This window comes from Notolabrus celidotus, chromosome 3 (genome assembly GCF_009762535.1).
Source record: "Notolabrus celidotus isolate fNotCel1 chromosome 3, fNotCel1.pri, whole genome shotgun sequence".
Taxonomy (NCBI): domain Eukaryota; kingdom Metazoa; phylum Chordata; class Actinopteri; order Labriformes; family Labridae; genus Notolabrus; species Notolabrus celidotus.
Genome location: NC_048274.1, coordinates 8,004,170 through 8,023,747, shown reverse-complemented (window position 1 = coordinate 8,023,747; position 19,578 = coordinate 8,004,170). Strand labels below are relative to the sequence as shown.

The 19,578-nt window shown below is 40.0% G+C and overlaps 1 protein-coding gene across 6 annotated transcripts in view; it reads right to left on the bottom strand.

Annotated features, from left to right (window-relative positions):
- The window catches only part of rasa3 (RAS p21 protein activator 3), a 54,992-nt gene that overhangs the window by 10,232 nt on the left and 25,182 nt on the right, over positions 1-19,578 (bottom strand). For 2 of the 6 annotated variants that reach the window (XM_034679810.1, XM_034679809.1), the window contains exons 2-14: positions 18,922-19,039; positions 16,746-16,849; positions 14,859-14,953; positions 11,757-11,833; positions 4,940-5,020; positions 4,756-4,828; positions 2,983-3,056; positions 2,787-2,891; positions 1,706-1,862; positions 1,448-1,596; positions 590-704; positions 385-459; positions 171-294 (exon numbers count right to left, since the gene is read on the bottom strand). In XM_034679810.1, the coding sequence (XP_034535701.1) occupies positions 171-294; positions 385-459; positions 590-704; positions 1,448-1,596; positions 1,706-1,862; positions 2,787-2,891; positions 2,983-3,056; positions 4,756-4,828; positions 4,940-5,020; positions 11,757-11,833; positions 14,859-14,953; positions 16,746-16,849; positions 18,922-18,998 (1,306 nt within the window). In that variant the 5' untranslated portion in view covers positions 18,999-19,039. Of the gene's footprint in view, positions 1-170; positions 295-384; positions 460-589; positions 705-1,447; positions 1,597-1,705; positions 1,863-2,786; positions 2,892-2,982; positions 3,057-4,755; positions 4,829-4,939; positions 5,021-5,159; positions 5,354-5,440; positions 5,464-5,667; positions 5,718-6,017; positions 6,092-11,756; positions 11,834-14,858; positions 14,954-16,745; positions 16,850-18,921; positions 19,040-19,578 lie in introns of those variants that run through there. The other 4 variants (XM_034679811.1, XM_034679814.1, XM_034679813.1 and 1 more) reach the window with 4 other exon arrangements.

Here is a 19,578-nt window from a genome sequence, read left to right as displayed (position 1 = left end):
ATTGTTCTCAGGCTTGACATAAATAGAGCACAAAAAGAAGAAAGTGTCCTTGGACATCTTGAACATCCTGTTCTTTATTATCTATTTCCTGCTTCTTATTAGCAGCAAGGCTCTCTCCTTCCTCTCTTTCCTCTCTTTCCTCTCTTTCAGTCACTCAGGAGGCGAGTTACCTTGGAAACGTGTGGCTGCGGATTCTCTCAATGAGAAGAAGATATCGCACATGACGGTCGGGCAGCGAACGCCAGAGGTGGTGATGACGTTGAAGATCCGGTCCACATACTGACGAAGGTTTTCCTGAAGGAGAGGAGGGTGAGGGGCGGAGAGGTCAGATAATGCATGGACACACACAAACAAATACACAAACAGACAAACTGATTCTCTCACCCTGTTCGTGTCCAGGTTCTCCGACTCTTTGAGCTTCACCGGGTCGATTTCACAGGGTTTGTGTTCCGTGCAAATCTGTGATCATTTAGAAGAAGTATTGAAATCTCCTCTCATAAATTAATGAGATATTTTCAGACATGTGATGTGGATTAAATTAAGAGACAGAGAGAGTCTGACATGTGAAGACAGAAGGAGATGAGTGTACCTCATCTATGATGGGTTTGAGTGTGACCTGCAGATAGTGCATTCCTGCCAGCTTCATGGTCTCATCAATGCACTTAGAAGTCAGCGAGTTTCCCCTGAAAATGGTGTTTGGATCCCTACAGGAAGAGACGCAAAAGGCTGTTCATTCTGGAGTACTATTAAAAAAGCAGCTCAATAAATACCAACATTTTTTATGAGTAATTTATGAATATATTATGTTACTGTGGCTGCCTAAATTGACAAAAAATCTAAATGAAAAGCTAACTGATCACAAATAAATAAAGTGGTTAAATTCATCACAAGACAAGAATAAAAAGAAATAATAGAATAGCCTTATTTGTCATTGTTAGGTGTGTAATGAAATTATAAATAATAGAAGTAAAACAAAAAGATGAAAAAAAGAGAAGAAAAATGAAAAGCAAAGAAAGAAAGGAATAAATAGAAAAAGAAAAAAAAGGAAAAAAAAAAGAAAAAGAAAATAAAAAGAAAATGAGAATAAAAGAAAAGAAAGGAATACAAAGAAAATAAATAAAACCAAAAACGAAAAATTAAATTAAATTGAAAAAAAAAAAAATTTATACAAGGAAACGAAAAAAAAAAAACGAAAAAAAAGAAGAAAAGAAAGTAAATAAAAATAGAAAAGAAAAGCTTAATCTTTTTATTTATACATCTTTTAAATGTGGAAAGTCTCAAGTATATACTCTGTCTCCTGCTGTAATAAAACTCCTTCACTTCGGGAGATGTTCACAAAGCAATAGTTGGCGTCTGTATTTCTATAACTGACTTTCGGACAAGCATTAATTCTTGTGCAGTGGTTCCACCTTTGATACAGATGTAAACGATGCGATGAGACACTCACTGTGTGCGGTTGACTTCAGCGTGAGCTATGGCGCTGATAAAAGGCACAATCTTGCCGTAGTGAAGAAACAGCCGCACGAGGGGAATGGCGGCTTCTTGTTTCTCTCGACACACCTCCCCCAGGATATGAGCCGTGGACGCTGAGACAGGCTGAGCAGAGAGGACAAACAGTGTTCAGACAGTGAAGTGTTCAGACACTGAAGTGTAGAACACTCAACAACAGTACGAGGCGCTGCAGGAAGCATTCGTGTACACGTACCCCGACATTAGCAGAGTGCAGCAGTAGATCTCTGAGGGGGGTGTAGTGTTCGGAGGGGAAGACGTGGTCCTCGGTGTAAACGATGTTCAGACGCAGAGAGCCGAGCTCTTCTACCTTCACTGACTTCCCTCCGTTCTCCCTTGGCTGGAGAAAGTACCTGAAGAGGTGAACAGATAAGAGCACTGTGATCAGACTGATGGATACTCTCACTGATGAGAGGAAACCTGCAAGGACTGATACATAACTGTCTTTTCATTCACAAATTCAGGAGGAGTCGGTTTTTATTTCACTGATAATAAAAATGACCATGTTATAAGACGTGTTCTCAGACAACCTTACAGAGGAGTAACACATTTACCTCAGTTTTAAAGAGCTTTCAGCATCTGTATTTGGTTCATTCTCACACTCACCAATATCTTTTAGAGCTGCTGCTCTTAAAAAACACTGAGCACCACCTCCCAACAGCAACAGGACACAGTTACAGGACTAGTTTGGGAACATAGTAGGGTCTTAAACATCTTGAATTCAGTCATTTCAGACAGCAGTTAGTGGAGAGAAAATAAATTAAAATAAAAAAACATTAAAAAATAATGAAAAGAAAATACAAAGAAAAGAAAATTAAAGAGAAGAAAATACATGCATTAGAATAGAAAAAAATAAAAAAAGGAAAGTTCAAAAACCAAAGTAAAGAAAAGACAAGAAAATAATTGAAAAGGATAAAGAAAAAAAAAAGGGAAAAGAAAAATGAAATAAAAGGCAAACATGCCCGAAAATAACTTAAGAAAAAAAATTGAATACTAGACTAAAAATCCCAATACATGGCTTCAAATAAATGCTAAATGCAGTTGATGCACTTTTTTTAACCCTTACTTTATTACCAAAGCAGAGCTCATCACTAAAGGAGGCGTTTGGACCGTTTATTCTCAGAGAAGTCGACTCTGATGAATCCATCCAGCCACAGCAGGAGGACAGAGCCGTTCTTATTCAGTCGGAAAAACCATAAAACACATGAAATTTTAAAAAAAGACTGACAGACCAAGAGAGGAGAAAGGGGACAGAGACAGTGTGGTGTGTGTCTCACCATGCATCGTGGACCCCTGCCTGACCCAGGACCCGTAGAGGAACACGCACACCTCCAAGAAACTCATCCCCAAACTTGAGGTTGCTGGCGTTCCACAGATCCACCCTGATGAACAAAGAGCACAAAGTACAGATTAAATAATGTGTAAGGCTTTAAATGACACTAAGAAACAGCATGTAGGGATCTACTGTCTCACCTCAGTGCCATTTTGTCAACGTCCTCTTCTTCGACATCAAACTGACGCTTTGTGTAGCTTAACGGACGTGTTACCTACGAATTGGGACATAAAAGGTTACTACAGGTCACCAGAGTTCAAAATGACGTCTTCAAAAAGGATACTTTCTGTCGCAACAAGAGCAAATCCTTTATTTTAAAAAGCTGGAACTGATCCAGACAGTTGTCTTACTCATTTATTGATGTCCTAATTGGCATGGCCTAATATCATGACAGAATTTCCTATATCAAGGGGCTTGAGCCTCCACTGGACGTATGATCAGGATGTCACAGGGTCTGAATGAAGAATTACACTCTGAAGAATAAAAAGGAACAATCACATGACAGGCGGACATGATGGACGGCTGTGTCTGCGTGTGGATGTGGACCTCTGTGTGTGAATCAGAGAGGGGCTTCGGGCCTGCTCATGTGGCGGTGGGGAATAAATGAGACGCTCTTGTCAGATAGAAATCAATGGGCCAGATTGTTTGGTGGTTTGTCCGAATCAATCATACTCTTGTCCTGCTGTCTCGTAGCGCTGCTGCCGGAGGGAGGGGCGACACAAAAATGTCAGAGCTGCTGCAGAGCGAGGGTTAACGGGGGCAGTGTGAAAGGGAGTGTGTGTGCGTGCGTGTGTGAAAAATAGCTCTAAATATAAACTCATGCAGACAAACTTATGTAAAGTGTGGAGATTCTTAAAGAGATTTTCAAAGAATAAAAATCATGCAGACACTGGGATCACAAATGCTGCAGTAGAAATGGTTTGCGAGGATGTTCATTTTTATTTACGTGTGTTTATGTAGAAATGTATATACTCGATTAAGGAATAAATATATAAAATGTAGCATATTTTAAAAAAGGCATATTTCAAACAAGATCTCTTATTGAAGACTTTTACAATGTACAAAAATATAGAAAATATAGTATTCTATGGCATCAAGGCAGAGTAGAACAAAAAACCTTAAACCCTCCTACAACACACACCACATGAAGCTAATGTCAGTCGTCACACAGAGGGAAAGAAGATATGAGTGGTTCTATAAAATCTTAGAGTAGACCCTTGAAGAGAGTATCTTATCTCTTCCAGCTTGATATGTTGCATAATAAGAGGGTCCTTCCACCTCAGCAGTATAAGGCGCCTGGCTAACAAGGTGCAAAAGGACAGCAAGTTGTGTTGAGTTTAAAGATTTAATTTCATCTATTCTTATTTATGTATTTATCTGTTTCCTTTTCATGTATTCATTAAAAAAAAGTTTCTCATTTTGTATTTATTTATTTGTTATTTTATATTAATTAATGTATTTTTTTGTTCTATTTATGTATCTATTTATTTTTAATTATTTATTTTTTTATTTTTTTATTTTTTTATTTATGTATCTATTTCTTAAATTATTTCTCTCTTTATTTTATTTGTTTTATTTGTTTAATTTATATATCTATTTTTAAAATTATTTCTTTATTTAATTTTTTATTTGTTTTATTTGTACCACATGCTAACTTTTGATTTTTAGCAAGAACTGATTTTATGTCAAGCAATTTGAAGTTGCTGTGAACACTTGAATAGTGAAAATAAAAACTGATAGCTTCTGGGAGAATGATGTGTATTCAGTTTTCTTGGGTAAGCTCTGGTTTGCTAAATAATTGAGAGCTGTTAAACTAATGGTTTTAATTAAATTACAGGTGGTTGGGGCTGTTTATAAAGACAAAGCCATTTGATATCTGTCAGAGATCAAGCTGAACATGTGATCATATTCACCTCAAAATAGAAAACCTCATCAAACTGTGGATTGTTGGTTTTCCTCTTCACTTTGGTCTTCTTTGCCTCTGACCTGAGAGAGGCAGAAACACACAGAGGTATATCCATGTTTATCTTAAGTTGAACAACCAGGTAACTGTGAGGTGACGGGTAAAATCAGGTCGAATTGTGTGCGAGATCTCACCTGGAAGGTCCGAGTAAGGACACAGCAGCGTAGGGATCACATTGGCCGTTGACGATTGGAAGGCCTTGGCACTCCAACACTCTGAAACACAAACCATTAATGAATAAGCACACTGCACGGACGTGGACTCACACACCTGTAACACATTAACGGGATGCTAATTTTAATGCACCATTAGCACAGTCAGATCTCACCCGGTGCTCTGCTCTGACGGCCTTACCTCAGCACACTAAAGTCAGAACCCATGGTGCTAAAAGCTGGAGGTATAAACGATTATAATAAGACCAATAAAGATCAGCTTTCCACAAGGTGCGTTCAAAGACTGCTGATGTTCCTTTACTACAGCTGAAGCAACAATTCCAAAAAGAACAATAATGAAAATGTCTAAGGGTAAATGGACACCCAATCCTTCCAGCAAGACAGCATAAGTCCCACTGCTCATCAGTACTCACAGGATTAAATATGAGGAGGCTGCAAGACCAGAAAACTAGGGCCATACACCTGCCCATCATGAAACAGCCATAAGAAACTGGCTGTCCTAGCTCCTCTCCCCTGTCTTCCCCAGTGTTTTAGAGCTGATTTTAAGATTTAACTGACCACTTTTGAATAGTCTAGGTCTCTCCCCAAGCTGCATTGTGGAAATGCTAACACCATATGAGCCATCTCTGTCACGAGGAGGGCCCAAGATGCAGATACCAAATAAAACTGGTTTAATAAACAGAACTTACTCTGAACAAGAATTACTGGAGCACTGAAACACGAGGACAATGATCTGACAAGAGACAGGGGAAACAGAGGAACTAATACACAGAGTAATTAACACAAGTGTGGACTACAGGACACAGGTGAAACTAATGAGGGGAATCGAAAAGGAGGGGAACACACAAAGACAGAAAGTAACTATACTGGAAACAGGGATCAGAACCACAAAACAGAGAACACAAGACAAGACTGAGAAACACAAGAAAGTACAAAAAGAGACATGAATCATAAAGGATAACTAATACAGAATAAACAGGAAAAACCAAGGCATGAACACAAGCAAAAAACTAAACTAAACATGGACTCATGACAGTACCGGGACGTCCCCCTGAACTGCCTTACTCGTGCCTTGGCTTTGATGACTTTTGGGGGCATCTGGGATCTGCCCCTTGAAGGAGGGGGGTACTGTCATGAGTTGATGTTGGTTGTGTTCATGCCTTGGTTTTTCCTGTTTATTCTGTATTAGTTATCCTTTTTGTACTTTCTTGTGTTTCCTAGTCTTATCTTGTGTTCTCTGTTTCCAGTTTAGTTACCTTCTGTCCTTGTGTTTCCCTCCTTTTTGATTTCCCTCATTAGTTCCACCTGTGTCCTGTGCTCCACACCTGTGTTAATCACTCTGTGTATTTAGTTCCTCTGTTTCTCTGCATCTTGGGTCCTCCTCATTTCTCCTCAACCGTGACACATCTCCCTCCTATCATCAGATGGGGCACTTAGGGTCGTTCTAAAGTTGAGGCTCAAATATGACTTCACATTAAATAGCTTTTCATTTTTATTATTATTTTTATTTAATGTAACTAATTCATTTTATTATTTGGAATATTTATAGTTTTATTTTAATTTATTATTTATTTGTTTCTTAATCTATCTTTTTATATTGTCTCTGATGTGATGTCGTCTTCTTCTTCAGACCTTTTTATCTCCTTTTAATGCTTTAAAAAAACAACAACTCTATAACAATGATTTATTGCTCTACTCTTTCATCCCTTTATTCTGGTTAATCTGCATTTATACTTAACTTTTTGTGTGTTTTTTTTTTGCATTGTTAGAAATTCTACACAGGTTTATTTTGTCATCCTCCTGAATTCTGGAAGCTTTTTGTCAAAGCACTTTGTAAACATGTGTTTTTAAAGGTGCTATATAAATAAAAGTTATTATTATTATTATTATTGTTGTTATTATTTCATTGACTTTAAGCTCACATGGAGCCATACATTTCAGTTCAACTATTATTACAGTTTGCTTAAATTAATATTTCTCATTAATTAAACACTTTTTTAAAGAGCTGTTTTTAATGGTTTCACTTTATGAAAATATTTCCTAAACTAGTTTTGTTTTTTGGATAAATGAAACATGAATATAAACCTTTAATAAAAGTGCACTAAAAGGCGTGTGACCACATCTAAAGAGAGTGTCACATAAAGCAGCGGACGCCTCCTTCTCACAGACATAAAACATCTGGTCCATTCATGCTGCAGCTCACTCCTACGCCGGGAGTCCTTGCTTGTAAATTACGGGCCAAGTGAGCTCTATGATATTTTTCCACAGTGTGAAAATGGCCCCTTGTGTGGATGATAGGTGTGTCTGTATGTAAGAAGCGCAGAAATGAAGAGCGGGAGAGATCAAAAGAGATGGAGGGAAGTAATTCCAGTTGAGCTGTTGGCGGAGAGCTGTGCCAATTTTAAATCCTGTGTGATCCAGCAACTACAAACATCGAACAAAGAGCACTGTGGAGACTAAATAAACTGAGGAGGCAGAGGAGGGCATGAATCGCACTGAATCCAGACTCTGTTAGAGAAAAGGTGAAGATCAGAGAGCAGGAGAGGTGTGTGTGAAAGAAAGACTCTCGCATCTCTGATCACCAGACACGAATCATCACTTTGCATCCAATGCAACTTATCTTATTAAAATAATTAGAATAATGCAAACTGCTCAAATATTTGAAAAAAGGGAATAATAATAAGATTTTTGAGAATTTTTAGGTGCAAAAGCGTACTTTCTAACTGTCTGAAAAACAACTTAAACACAGATTTAGCACTTTGTAAATAAATTGTTTTATATATATATTTTAACTTTATGCTAAATTGCATTTAATGTAACATAATTATTCGAACCATGTATGTAGAATACAGTAGACATGCAGCAACAAATCAAAAAGTTATCTATCTATCTATCTATCTATCTATCTATCTATCTATCTATCTATCTATCTATCTATCTATCTATCTATCTATCTATCTATCTATCTATCTATCTATCTATCTATCTGTCTGTCTGTCTGTCTATCTGTCTATCTGTGTCTCTTCCTGTGTGTCAGGGCCGTGCGATGACATCATGCTGTAAGGGGATTAGCACCCAAACAGGACAGGACACCCAGCGGGACGAATCACTTCCTGTGTGTCATGGTGATGCACCACTACTCACAGCGCATGGTGAATTACACAGCAAATCACCACCCTGCCCGCAACTGTACTGACACACACACACACACACTCACTCACACACACACACACACACACACACACACACACACACACACACACACACACACACACACACACACACACACACACACACGTTCACACACACACATGTTCACACATGTTCACACACACACACACACACACACACACACATAACACACACACACACACACACACACACACACACACACACACACACACACACACACACACACACAGGTTCCTAATAAGGAATAAGGAGTGGGCTGGGTTAAGCATCGCTAATGCCAGAGCGCTTCCTGTTCAATAAGCTTGTTTATATAACCCCTGCTTGGCCTACTATTCAGCGCTCCCTCTCTCTCTCTCTCTCTCTCTCTTTCTCTCCCTCTGTCTCTCTCTCTCGCTTCTCACCGCTGTAGGCGCTGACATGCCAGACAGCGGTGGTGAAGCAGACTTATTTGTTTTAGTCCACATTACTCATATTAGGTTAATGGGTTGTTCCGTTTTCTGCGCCCACGTATCCTGTCAAAAACTATTTCTCTCATATGATGGGAAATGAATTACATCACAATGCCAAAATCACACACAGAAACCAGACGTGATCAAGATTCAGAGTCATTGATCGCCAACTAGTGCAGAACTACCAGTAAATCCAAATGCTGAATAAAATCACAACAGGGACGTTGATATTTTCAAAATGTAACATGTTCCGTACGAAATTCAAACGTTTCTATCTGACTATACCTTACAGCGGTGGGAGAAGAGTGGAGTCAATCAATCAATCTTATTTAATAGAGCGTCAAATCCCAACAATGTTATCCTCAGACTCTTTCCAAACAGAGCAGGTCTAGACCGTACTCTATGTTCTAGTATTAACAAAGACCCAACATCAAGACAGGATAAGATCCAGTCCCATCTTACAGACAGGACTCAGTCTGATCTCATCTTAATCCACCATGAGCAGAGCACTTTGCAGCATTTAGCAAGTTACAGTGGCAAGGACAAACTTCCTGTAACAGGCAGAAACCTCCAGCAGGACCAGACTCATGTTAGACACACATCTGCTGAGACCGTGTTGGAGAGAGGGATAGAGGGATGAGAGAGAGATGATAGTAGTGAGACATCATATGAGCTTTAATGAAAATTCCTAGGCTTCAGGAGTCAGCCTCAAGTGGACACATAAGAAACTTCAGTTTTTTGCACGTCCACGTTAGCCTTATGTTTCAACACCAGTGGTTAACACTTGGCTGCTACTCGCTTATCACACCAAATATCTAACTGAGTGTGAATGTGGGTAGTGTGGGACAGAAATAGTGACACAGTCAAAGAAAGTGTGGCATCATTAAATCACTTTGTTACACTGTGTCCTTTTAAACTGCCCACCACCATCAGTTAATCGTTAAATAAGCAAGTAAGCAAGTAAGCAGACACCCTCTCTACTTTTGAGAGTAGGTTTCAAATTTTCCTTTTTGATAAAGCTTAAAGTAAGAACTGGATCAGGCTTGGACCAGCTCTAAGTTATGCTGCTATAGGCTTAGACTGACACACTGGGATCCTGTCTTTCCCTCTCTCTCTCTCTCCTCTGTCTGCCTGTCTCTTACTTTAACTCTCCCTGTCCCATTAAAGTTACTAACCATAGACCTTTCTGGAGTCCCTGAGCTCCCTTGTCTCGTCGGTTCGTCTGGATCTCTGCTGCTGTGGACGTGCCAGACTCCAGCTGCTACAACTACTACTATCCATCTCACCACTATCATCTCTCTCTTCATCTCCCTCTATCCCTCTCTCCAACTCGGCCTCAGCAGATGTGTGTCTAACATGAGTCTGGTCCTGCTGGAGGTTTCTGCCTGTTAAAGGAAGTTTGTTCTTGCCACTGTAACTTGCTAAATGCTGCAAAGTGCTCTGCTCATGGTGGATTAAGATGAGATCAGACTGAGTCCGGTCTGTAATGTGGGACTGGATGTTATTCTATTATTCTTGTTAATAATAGAACATAGAGTATTGTTGTCTCTTTCTTCATTTTTCAGGGTGTTCCATAACAAAAATAAATATCCCTCTGTTTTACTTTAAGGATCTCTGTTGTGTAAAATGTAAATAAAGATTATTTTTCTCCCTTCCCCTTCGGCAACATTCTCAGACAGTAAAATAACTTTACAGAACAACCGTAAATATTTAAACTGATGGTCTTGTTTGCTTTTGTAGGTCACAAAGAGGCATCAACATAAATATGAGTCTGTTTCACACCCAACTAAAAACTCCTCACAGGAGCTTCAATCTGTTGGATGGATGTAGAGTAGAGTCAGTATAATTTTCCTTCTTACATGTCGCTCAGTGTGTGAGTATGAAGCAGCATCAAAAGGAAGCTGATGTGTGATTCTTTGTTCTTTTAAAGTGATGCTCCTTCACATTGTGGCAGAATGTCTAAAATTAAACACGCCACAGCTATCTTTCACTGTGTGTACAAAGAAATGCAATGACAGCTCTTTCTTTCGGCTGGTTGATTTGATCTGAAGAGCTGAATGAACGCTACTCCGTCTCCTCATCCACGTGTCTTCCTAGAGAAATTTGACTACATGACCTCTTGCTCTAAGCTCCTTACCCACAATGTGCTCTGGGAACAGAGCCACGCTGGCTCATCATTGGACTTTACTGCTGCATGTTACAGAGGAAGAGATGGGGAGCAAACAGGCACTCACACAAGTACACACTGAATAATCCAGCCGTAATCATATCATTGATCTCCTGCAAACACACTGCATGCACGTACTACCGCATTTTGCACAGAGTGCATCACAAGCAGAGACGATGTAGGGCAGATTTATGAGTTCATGACTCTCACACAACAACATATTGATTCACGCGTTCAGGAACAGTTTCATTGTTGTCAAAAAAGATCGAACCTCAACCAGCTCTGTACCAGTCAGGAGCTCCAACAGCTCCACTGACAATGCAAGAATAAGTGCAGTTTTCCTCTGTGCATCTTTCTACTGAGAGTCTTTACATGGAAAGTTATGAAATAGGGAGGATAAGTGACTCCAAGATGTAGGCCAACGTTTGCTCCTGAGCGTTATACAAACCAGCAGCAACATGTAACAGAGAAAGAAGAGCATAAAACCATAGACTGTATAAAATATGGACATCGGATCCGTGACGCCACCCATCTGTTTCTGAAGCACTGTTTTGAAGCCAGTCGTCCAGGCTGTAAACATGTTTATTTCTGCTGTAAAGATTGTCTTTTTTGAATTGGTGTGTATGTGGTTTCCGGTTCATCCGGAGCCAGCCTTAAGCGGATCCTCCATGAACTGCAGTTTTTAGCACTTCAGCATTGGTCTCATATTTTTAGACCAGAGGTTGCCGCTTGCATAAAACACATGCATGATTACAGCCAGTAGCCACTCGTAGCATCAGGCTAACCTCTACGTTGGTTTACATCTGTGAGACCATCTTATTAGCAGGTTAGCATGCTAATTTCTTAGCTTACACCAATCCCAAGTTGTGGCTGTGGTTGTCGGGATTGTCTGTTCCTGCAGGGGGAAGTAAAGTACAGGTGTGTGTGTGTGTGTGTGTGTGTGTGTGTGTGTGTGTGTTTGCAGACTCACCGTGTGGCCAGTTTATGGTTGATTGCTCCGCTGTCTGTGATGACTTCACTCAGACGCAGCTCCAGGTGCACCTTTCCCTGCAAACACACACATAGACACTTTTTATGCACACCTCAGAATCTGCATATCACAGGTGTTCGCCACACAGACAGAGAAATACACAATGGAAGGGTCAGCTGCAGGAAAGCTTATAGCCAGACAGCTGCACCCATCACCAGTACACACTTCATGAAGCCATTGAGACAACCCTGCATGTGTACAAGGATCTAAACATGTCGTCTTTTTGGTCGTTTTAACATAGAGCTTTATAGGGATTGAGTCACTTTTGAGTCCAGCCTCAAGTGGCCACTTAAAGAACTGCAGTTATTGGCACTTCCTTGTCTGCTTAAATTTTCAAGCTTGGTCCTAAATTGAATAAAACTGGAAACTGTATTAAAATAAAGGTAGTAATGACAACCCAAATACAAAGATAAACAACTTTTATTTCCTGAACAAAACAAAAACACACGGCATTAAAAAAAAGCGGCGTTCCCCCCAACAACAGACACATCGCTGCGAGCCCAGAGTCATGCTGAAGTTATTTACCCTGGAAGTGATTGGATTAATGACATAATGACAGTGTGGTACTGCAGCTGTCTAGAAAAGCTCCATTAATTAACAGCATCAGTATGCAAACTCACAGGCGTTTCTCTTTCTGGCCGATTCAAGCAGAGGGAACAAACACACACACACTTATACATGTGCACACAGGCCAAACAATGCGTCCTCTATTGAAAAGAGAAGAGAGACACTCTATCTTCCTACTTCATTTGATCCATCTCCCTCGCCTTCTCTCTTTACTCTCATTCTCTCACACATCCTTCCTCTCCCCGGCTCCTCGGATGAATGTGTCTCTGTTTCAGATCCCTGCTCCAGGGCTACACACACCCATCTGTCTGCAGATGTTACTGTTCGCTGTGGATCCGACTGTCTGTCACTGTGTGTGTGTGTGTGTGTGTGTGTGTCTGTTTGCCACTATAAAATGTGTGTGTTCCTGCTTTTGCGTGCATATGTGTGTGTGTGTGTGTGGGTGAGTGAGACTGCTGAATACTGAATAGCAGAAAATGAGCACATGTATTAAATAAACATGCACAGCTCCAAATCTGATTACTTGACAATTTTATGAATGATACATGCGAATTGAAGAGAACAACAAAATAAAATACATGAAGCTCTCTTTTTCTCTACCTGCAGATTTTTTCTTCAATTCTTAGTGTGCACCATTTCATCATTTAGCCTCTCTTTAAGACGCTGTTGTAGTGACTACAAAGAGCCAAAAGCTGCTGAGAGGCTGAGGTGGGCCTAGTAAAGTGTCTGACGCGCTAAAAGCATAAATCACTGATGTACAAAAAAGTAAGTTTAACCTTTTATTAACGAAAAAGGATAATCAACTCATGATTAAGTGGGCAAGAAGATGATTAAAGTGACCAAAAGAAAATAGCGGTCAACAAAAAGTACGGAGACCCAGCTTACCCCCTCTCTCTACCTCCAAACAAAAGAAAACAGGTGGCCTAAAGGAACTGAATACTGTAGTTCTGCCCCTAACACATTACCCGTAAATAACCTAATTAACTGATCCCACAATAAACCATATCGTAATCAAACAACAAAAATAACACCACAAAAAATATACAAACAATAACCTACCATAAACATCAAAATAAGGTACTATAAACACTCAAATCCTTCATGGCTCCTACAGCTGGGAATACCCAGAGGGAGGTGCTATCTCCACATCTGACAAAAAATACAGTATCTGAATTTAAATGCAGCCATAAATAGCACAAACATTCTTTTTTATCATATTTCAGTTTGACCTCATGCATACCAAAAAAACACAAGTATGTGGAGCAGAGGAAACACTTTTAATTTCCTCAATAGAAGCTTCTTTCAAAAAGAGGAACAGACATGTAAGAGCGCACATTTAATCAGGATAGTCTCATTTTTCTACAAGCAGTACGAGTGTTTTTCTTTAATCTGTTTTTTCCTCAACTTAACAAAAACCATAAACATGTGTCTGTTACTTTTGTGAATCCAAAACACTCTGCAAGCCTTACACTGGACAAAGGGATTTTGATCACAGCTACGACTTTACGCTTCTCACACCTTCTCATTCAAGGGTTTGTATTTATTTAATTATTTGAAACACTGTAGATTAATACCAAAGACATCAAAACTATGAAAGAACATATATGGAATTATTTAATTAACAAAAAAGTGTTAAACAAACCAGAATATGTTTTATATTTTAGATTCTGTAAAGTAGCCCCCTTTGTCCTTCATGACAGCTTTGCACACTCTTGGTATTCTCTCAGTCTGCTTCATGAAGTGGTCTCCTGGAATGGTTTCTAATTAACATGAGCCTTGTCATGAGTTCATTTGTAGAATGACTTGCCTTCTTAATGTGTTTGAGACCATCAGTTGTGTTGTTCAGAGGTACGATTAGTACACAATGGATAGCCCTATTTGACTACTGTTGTAATCCATATTATGGCAAAACCAGATTGTTTCATAGTTTTGATGTCTTCCGTATTAATCTACAATGTTGAAAATAATTAAAATATATAAAAACCATTGAATGAAAAGGTGTGTCCAAACTTTTGACTGGTAGTGTATATTAAATGAGATCTACAGACTGAGCCTGCAGGTGACTTTGACCCTGCAGCTCAGGTGTTTCAGGTGCACACAGAGCAGTGTTTGTTTGGGTTCTGCCCTGCTGGAAACATCAATGCAGACACACTATCTCACATCTATGCAAATATAGGCGGAAGTGAAAGCTTTCGAGATGAGAACAAACAAGAGCTTCAATCCCTTTATAATACCTTTTTGATACTATATTTACTGAATCTATTTAAGGCAGCGATCTTAAATATCTCTTTATAACCCACATGCAGCTTCACAAAATGATTTAAAGAGATAGAAATACAGTTACATGTATTACCAATCTGAGAAAGCATGATGTGTCTTTATTTTTAAGATGATTTCGATTGGAGAGAGAGGGCTTTGTTTAAATGTGAGACTGCAACCATTGCGTGTGTGTTTGTGTAGTGTCTCTGTACTGACCTGCACCTCTGAATCAGCGCTGACAGGTTGCAGCTGAAACCAGGTGTCTTTGCCGTGATATTTCTGCAGGTCCTCTTTCTTCACCGCAACCTTGCCTGCACACACACACACATGATAACACAGAAAGACAAATGAGCTCAGAACAGAAATCCACTTCCTAAAAAGCCTACATGTTCAGATGTGTGCAACATACCATTAAAAAAACAGCATGTCAATCTCTATTATAGCACATGGGCACCAGGTGCAGGAATACCACAGGAGTGCTCTATAAGTGACCTGGAAGTGAAGCAGTCATTTCTATACTGAAACTGGCAAGTCAACCTTTCTGTTCCCACACCCAAAATCCCACAAACACGTATACAAGAGCTTTGATTGTGTTGATGATCAAAATCACACCATGGGGGAGCTTTTTCAGTTTGTGGTCGGTGGTCACGCGCTCCAAAACACCAATCTGTCGATTTGCAAACTGACACACCCATAACTCTGATAAAAACATCCGGCCACACGCAAACACACACACACACACACACACACACACACACACACACACACACACTTCAAACAGTAGAGGTGTGGCTGATAATGCTACCCTTAAGATGTTGATTACCACTTTGCCCAAAGTTAGCCTACTGAATATGTCCACTAGCTCAGGCGTTCTCAAACTTTTTTTGGCTTGTGTACCCCCTTTCCAAAACAATTTCAGCCAAGTACCCCATTGTAGGGCCGGGAAAATTTTCAGGAAATAATATGGGAAAATAACATGAATAAATTTATAAATGTATGCATGTGGTTTTACAGCAGTGGCTCCAAAACTTTTTCTGTGGGGCCCCCCTTTGTGGATGAAAACATTTCCTCTAACTACAATTAGAGGCGGCCGTCAGGAGCTATAATATTTACAATTGTTCATCTGGCCTCAAGTCACAGCTACAGTCAGTGATCCTACTCATCTTGAACTTTAGAAAACCAAGTTTTAACACACGTTGAGGCAGGTAGAGCCATGGTAACAGGTGAAAATCTCTGGTCCAAGCGGTTTTGCAAATAATATATTTTATGAATGAATATGCTCAATTTGGAAATAGTGCCCAATTTGATGTTGCATTGAAATAAAAATTAAATGCTGTTGATAAAGTTGACCTTAATCAGATTTTTTTTTATTTATTGTGATGTAACTTTTTTTTCTTTTTTTTTCACATTCGTCACGTACCCCTTGCAGTACTCCAACGTACCCCTAGGGGTAAGCGTACCCCCATTTGAGAATCACTGCACTAGCTAACCTATTAAAGCTAACTTGCTAAATTGTCAACAAACTACCGTAAAAACTAATTTGTGTGGTCTTGTTATCACTTGATGTTGCCAGGAAACAGAAGAACACAAATGAAACTTGTTAGAATAAGTAAGCTAGCTTACTTGCTAGCTAAAATATATTAGCATTTGCTAACATGTTCTGCAGATTTCTTTTGCTAAAAAATGAAAACATATTTGTCAAAGCAGACTGCAAGACTTGAAAATAAGTTAAATATGTTGCCTAAATAAAACTACTCTTATTATCCGACTCTCTTCCTGGTCTTCCGCCTGTGTAAGATGCTTGATTCTGATTGGTCAAAACCCCTCAATGACGGTTATTAACTTTCACTAACATGAGCAACACCAGAGGCGAACTGATCACACATCTTCATCTTGGATCCTGTCCAAAAATATTATCAACGAGAGGAGCAGGTGAGAGAAACTTTAGGTTAGCGCTCTCTACAAAGACATTTAAACCATGAGCGGTGGTGATGATAGCAGCAGGGTTCAAAGGTTTGACATTTTTGTATATTTTAAGGTGTGTGAACCGCAGAGCTCAGAGAAGAAGGAGAACTGAATGAGGACAGTTTCATGTTAACTCACCGATGCTGGAGTCCCTTCTGAAGACGTCCCTGTCGAAGATATAGAAGGAGAGGTGTCTGAAGCTGCGTGGGATCTCACAGTAGAAATCCTCCCCATAGAACGGACTAAAGGAGAGAGGAGACAACAGGGAACACTGGGATTAGAGACTCTTCTCATCTGATGGAGCAGAGGGACAGAATCTTGTGGGAAGTGTGCGTGTGTGAAGGACACATGAAGAACATGTAAAAGGAAGCATTCGTAAAAGTAGAAGAAGTGAAGTTATGAGATCTGTTTTCTTCTTATGTGTTAGCGGCAGCGTTTTGAACAAGCTGCAGCTTTCTGAGAGATTTGTGGATGTGTAAAGGGTCAAATATGACCAGTTCTATAAATCAGAATTATTTTTCGTAGACGTTTTTGGCGTCTCCTACACCTTTACTATAAATTCCAAAAACAATTTTATTAATGAGACCTCAAATGACACGTAAGAGAGAGAGGAAGTCTGCTAACATCACATGCAGCTGTATCATAAGAGGAAACTAAAGCTTCACATTTTTCGGTCCAACGGGTTTGATTTTGTTGATTAACCACTTGACTGGAGGCCACATGTATTTACATGCTGCCATGAGTCATGTGTCACTTTACAACAAAAAGCCTGTTTGTAGTTATTCTGTGGAAGGTGCATCAACAGCCTCACTCTGCATTACCTAAACGACAACCATAGAAATCAGCTGAATGAGGATCTCGTGAACAGAGCCCCCTCAGGGCAGCTGCTAACAATTACTGACTTACTCAGTGCGCACACACACACACACACACACACACACACACACCAACCCAGACGGATAGAGGGGTGGACAAGCAGGCAGAGAGGCATCTATTAAAGCTCCTATAAATACAGGACCCATCACTGAATGACACCTTTCCTTGTTTACTTGTTAGAAAAGCCAGAATACTTCGACAAAATCTTGCGGCCTGGTTAAATCAGATTAGCAAGAATCACAATCTATTTGAGCACCTTTAGTTTTTAATGAGTATGAAAGTAGTCTCGCAGCACTTCCGCTTGTTAGGTCTGATTTAAAATGCTCTGTATGATTCATACTTGCTTTCATTCAACTGCATTTCAACAAGAAACTGTAAAAAATATTGATAGAAATCGTGTCATAGCATCAGCAGCAGCTCTAGACTCGGAAATTGTACCCCGAAAAAACCAGTGTGGGACCTCAGCTATTCTTGTTGACAAAGTTAATTCCAGAAGTCCCGCCCCTTCTTGATTTTGATTGGTCAGCGATCAAGAAGTGACATTGATGACGCAGCGGTGTTCCAAAAGTTTAACTTTCCAGTCTTAAAATATGGAACCCATAAGGAAGTTTTAAAAACTGCAGTGCCTTGAGTGTCCACTTGAGGCTGGCTGCAGAAACAACGGAAACCACATACACACCAATTGAAAGGAGACACTCATCACAGCAGAAATAAACATGTTTACAGCCTGGTTCAAAAGAACGGTTTAGGTCTGGGTAGCTTATTTCTCTATCAGCACACACTGTACGGGGGGTGGATAATTTTTTATAACCCATATCAGACTTATGAGTTTTGCCCAAATAAGGGCGTGGCTGACTTGACTGACAGGTGGGGACCCTGTAGCTGTTAGCGAAAAGGCTAAAGGCCCGCCTCTTTACTTCACACTAGCTCGGACAAAGTGAGGTTGAGTCAGTATTTCCAATATGGCACCCACTGACTATCAGCTTCAAAACAGAGCTTCAGGAACAGATGGGTGACGTCACGGAGATTACGTCCACATTTTATGCAGTCCATGTTTTTAACTGAGAAGGCTGAGACCAAAATCAGCAGATGCTGGAAACACTGATAGGCGCAAAAATAAAATGGCGTCAGTGGACACAGCACCTAAGGTATGTTATTTGCTATGAATTTCTTGCAATTTTTCTCTGAAGTTTGGAACTCAGGTGCTACAAAAATAGCACATTGAAGAGAGACAAAACAAAAAGCAGTCTTAACTATAACATCAGCCCGAACCCGCTGAACTCCATCTGAAATCTTCTCATCTAAGACGCTGCATAGAAAAAAACAAGATAAGGTTTTGATGCAGTTTGAGCCTTGAAGTTTGACATAAGAAGAAGAGTCATGTGATTTTGACTTTCTTGGTGGCACATAAAATCAAGTGTGAGGGCCTTGAACGTACCAAAGTGACTTCTCAATGATCTTGGTCCTGAAGACTTCTTCTTGGTCGAGGTTGACGGTGCAGTAGCAGTCCCTCATCCTGTTCGGCCCCGGGTAAGGAGGGATGTTTTTTGCTTCTCCTGCAAAAAGAGAGAGAGAGAGAGTGAGTGGTTATTGCTCAGGAACACTGTTACAAGCAAAAACAATGTGTTTATTCACCCAAACGGCAATAAGAGATTACTTATTTACCAACACTCGGTGCACGCAAACTTTCAATGAAAAAGGCATTATGTAAGTTCACACCTCATTTCACCCTGAGTGACCTGACAGCACGGATAAATGTGAACGGTTTTCTGTGTGTGTGTGTGTGTGTGTGTGTGTGTGCGTGTGTGTGTTTGTGTGTGTGTGTCAAATCTGTGAATGAAAAAATCTGCGTGGGACATTTCCTGAATCCTGCTGAAGCTCAATCTGTTCATCAAACATGTGTGACAGATAGCACTCCCTTTCACAGGAATGTGGTCCAACCACCCACCGAGATGTACACACACATACACACACATGAACACACACACAAACACAGGTGGTACAGCAGTCCTCCCTCAGGAGCAATACATCCATGTTAGTCAGCTCTCTGTTCTTATTGTGTCTCTCTCTTCACCCCAAGGACCCTGAGGACTCG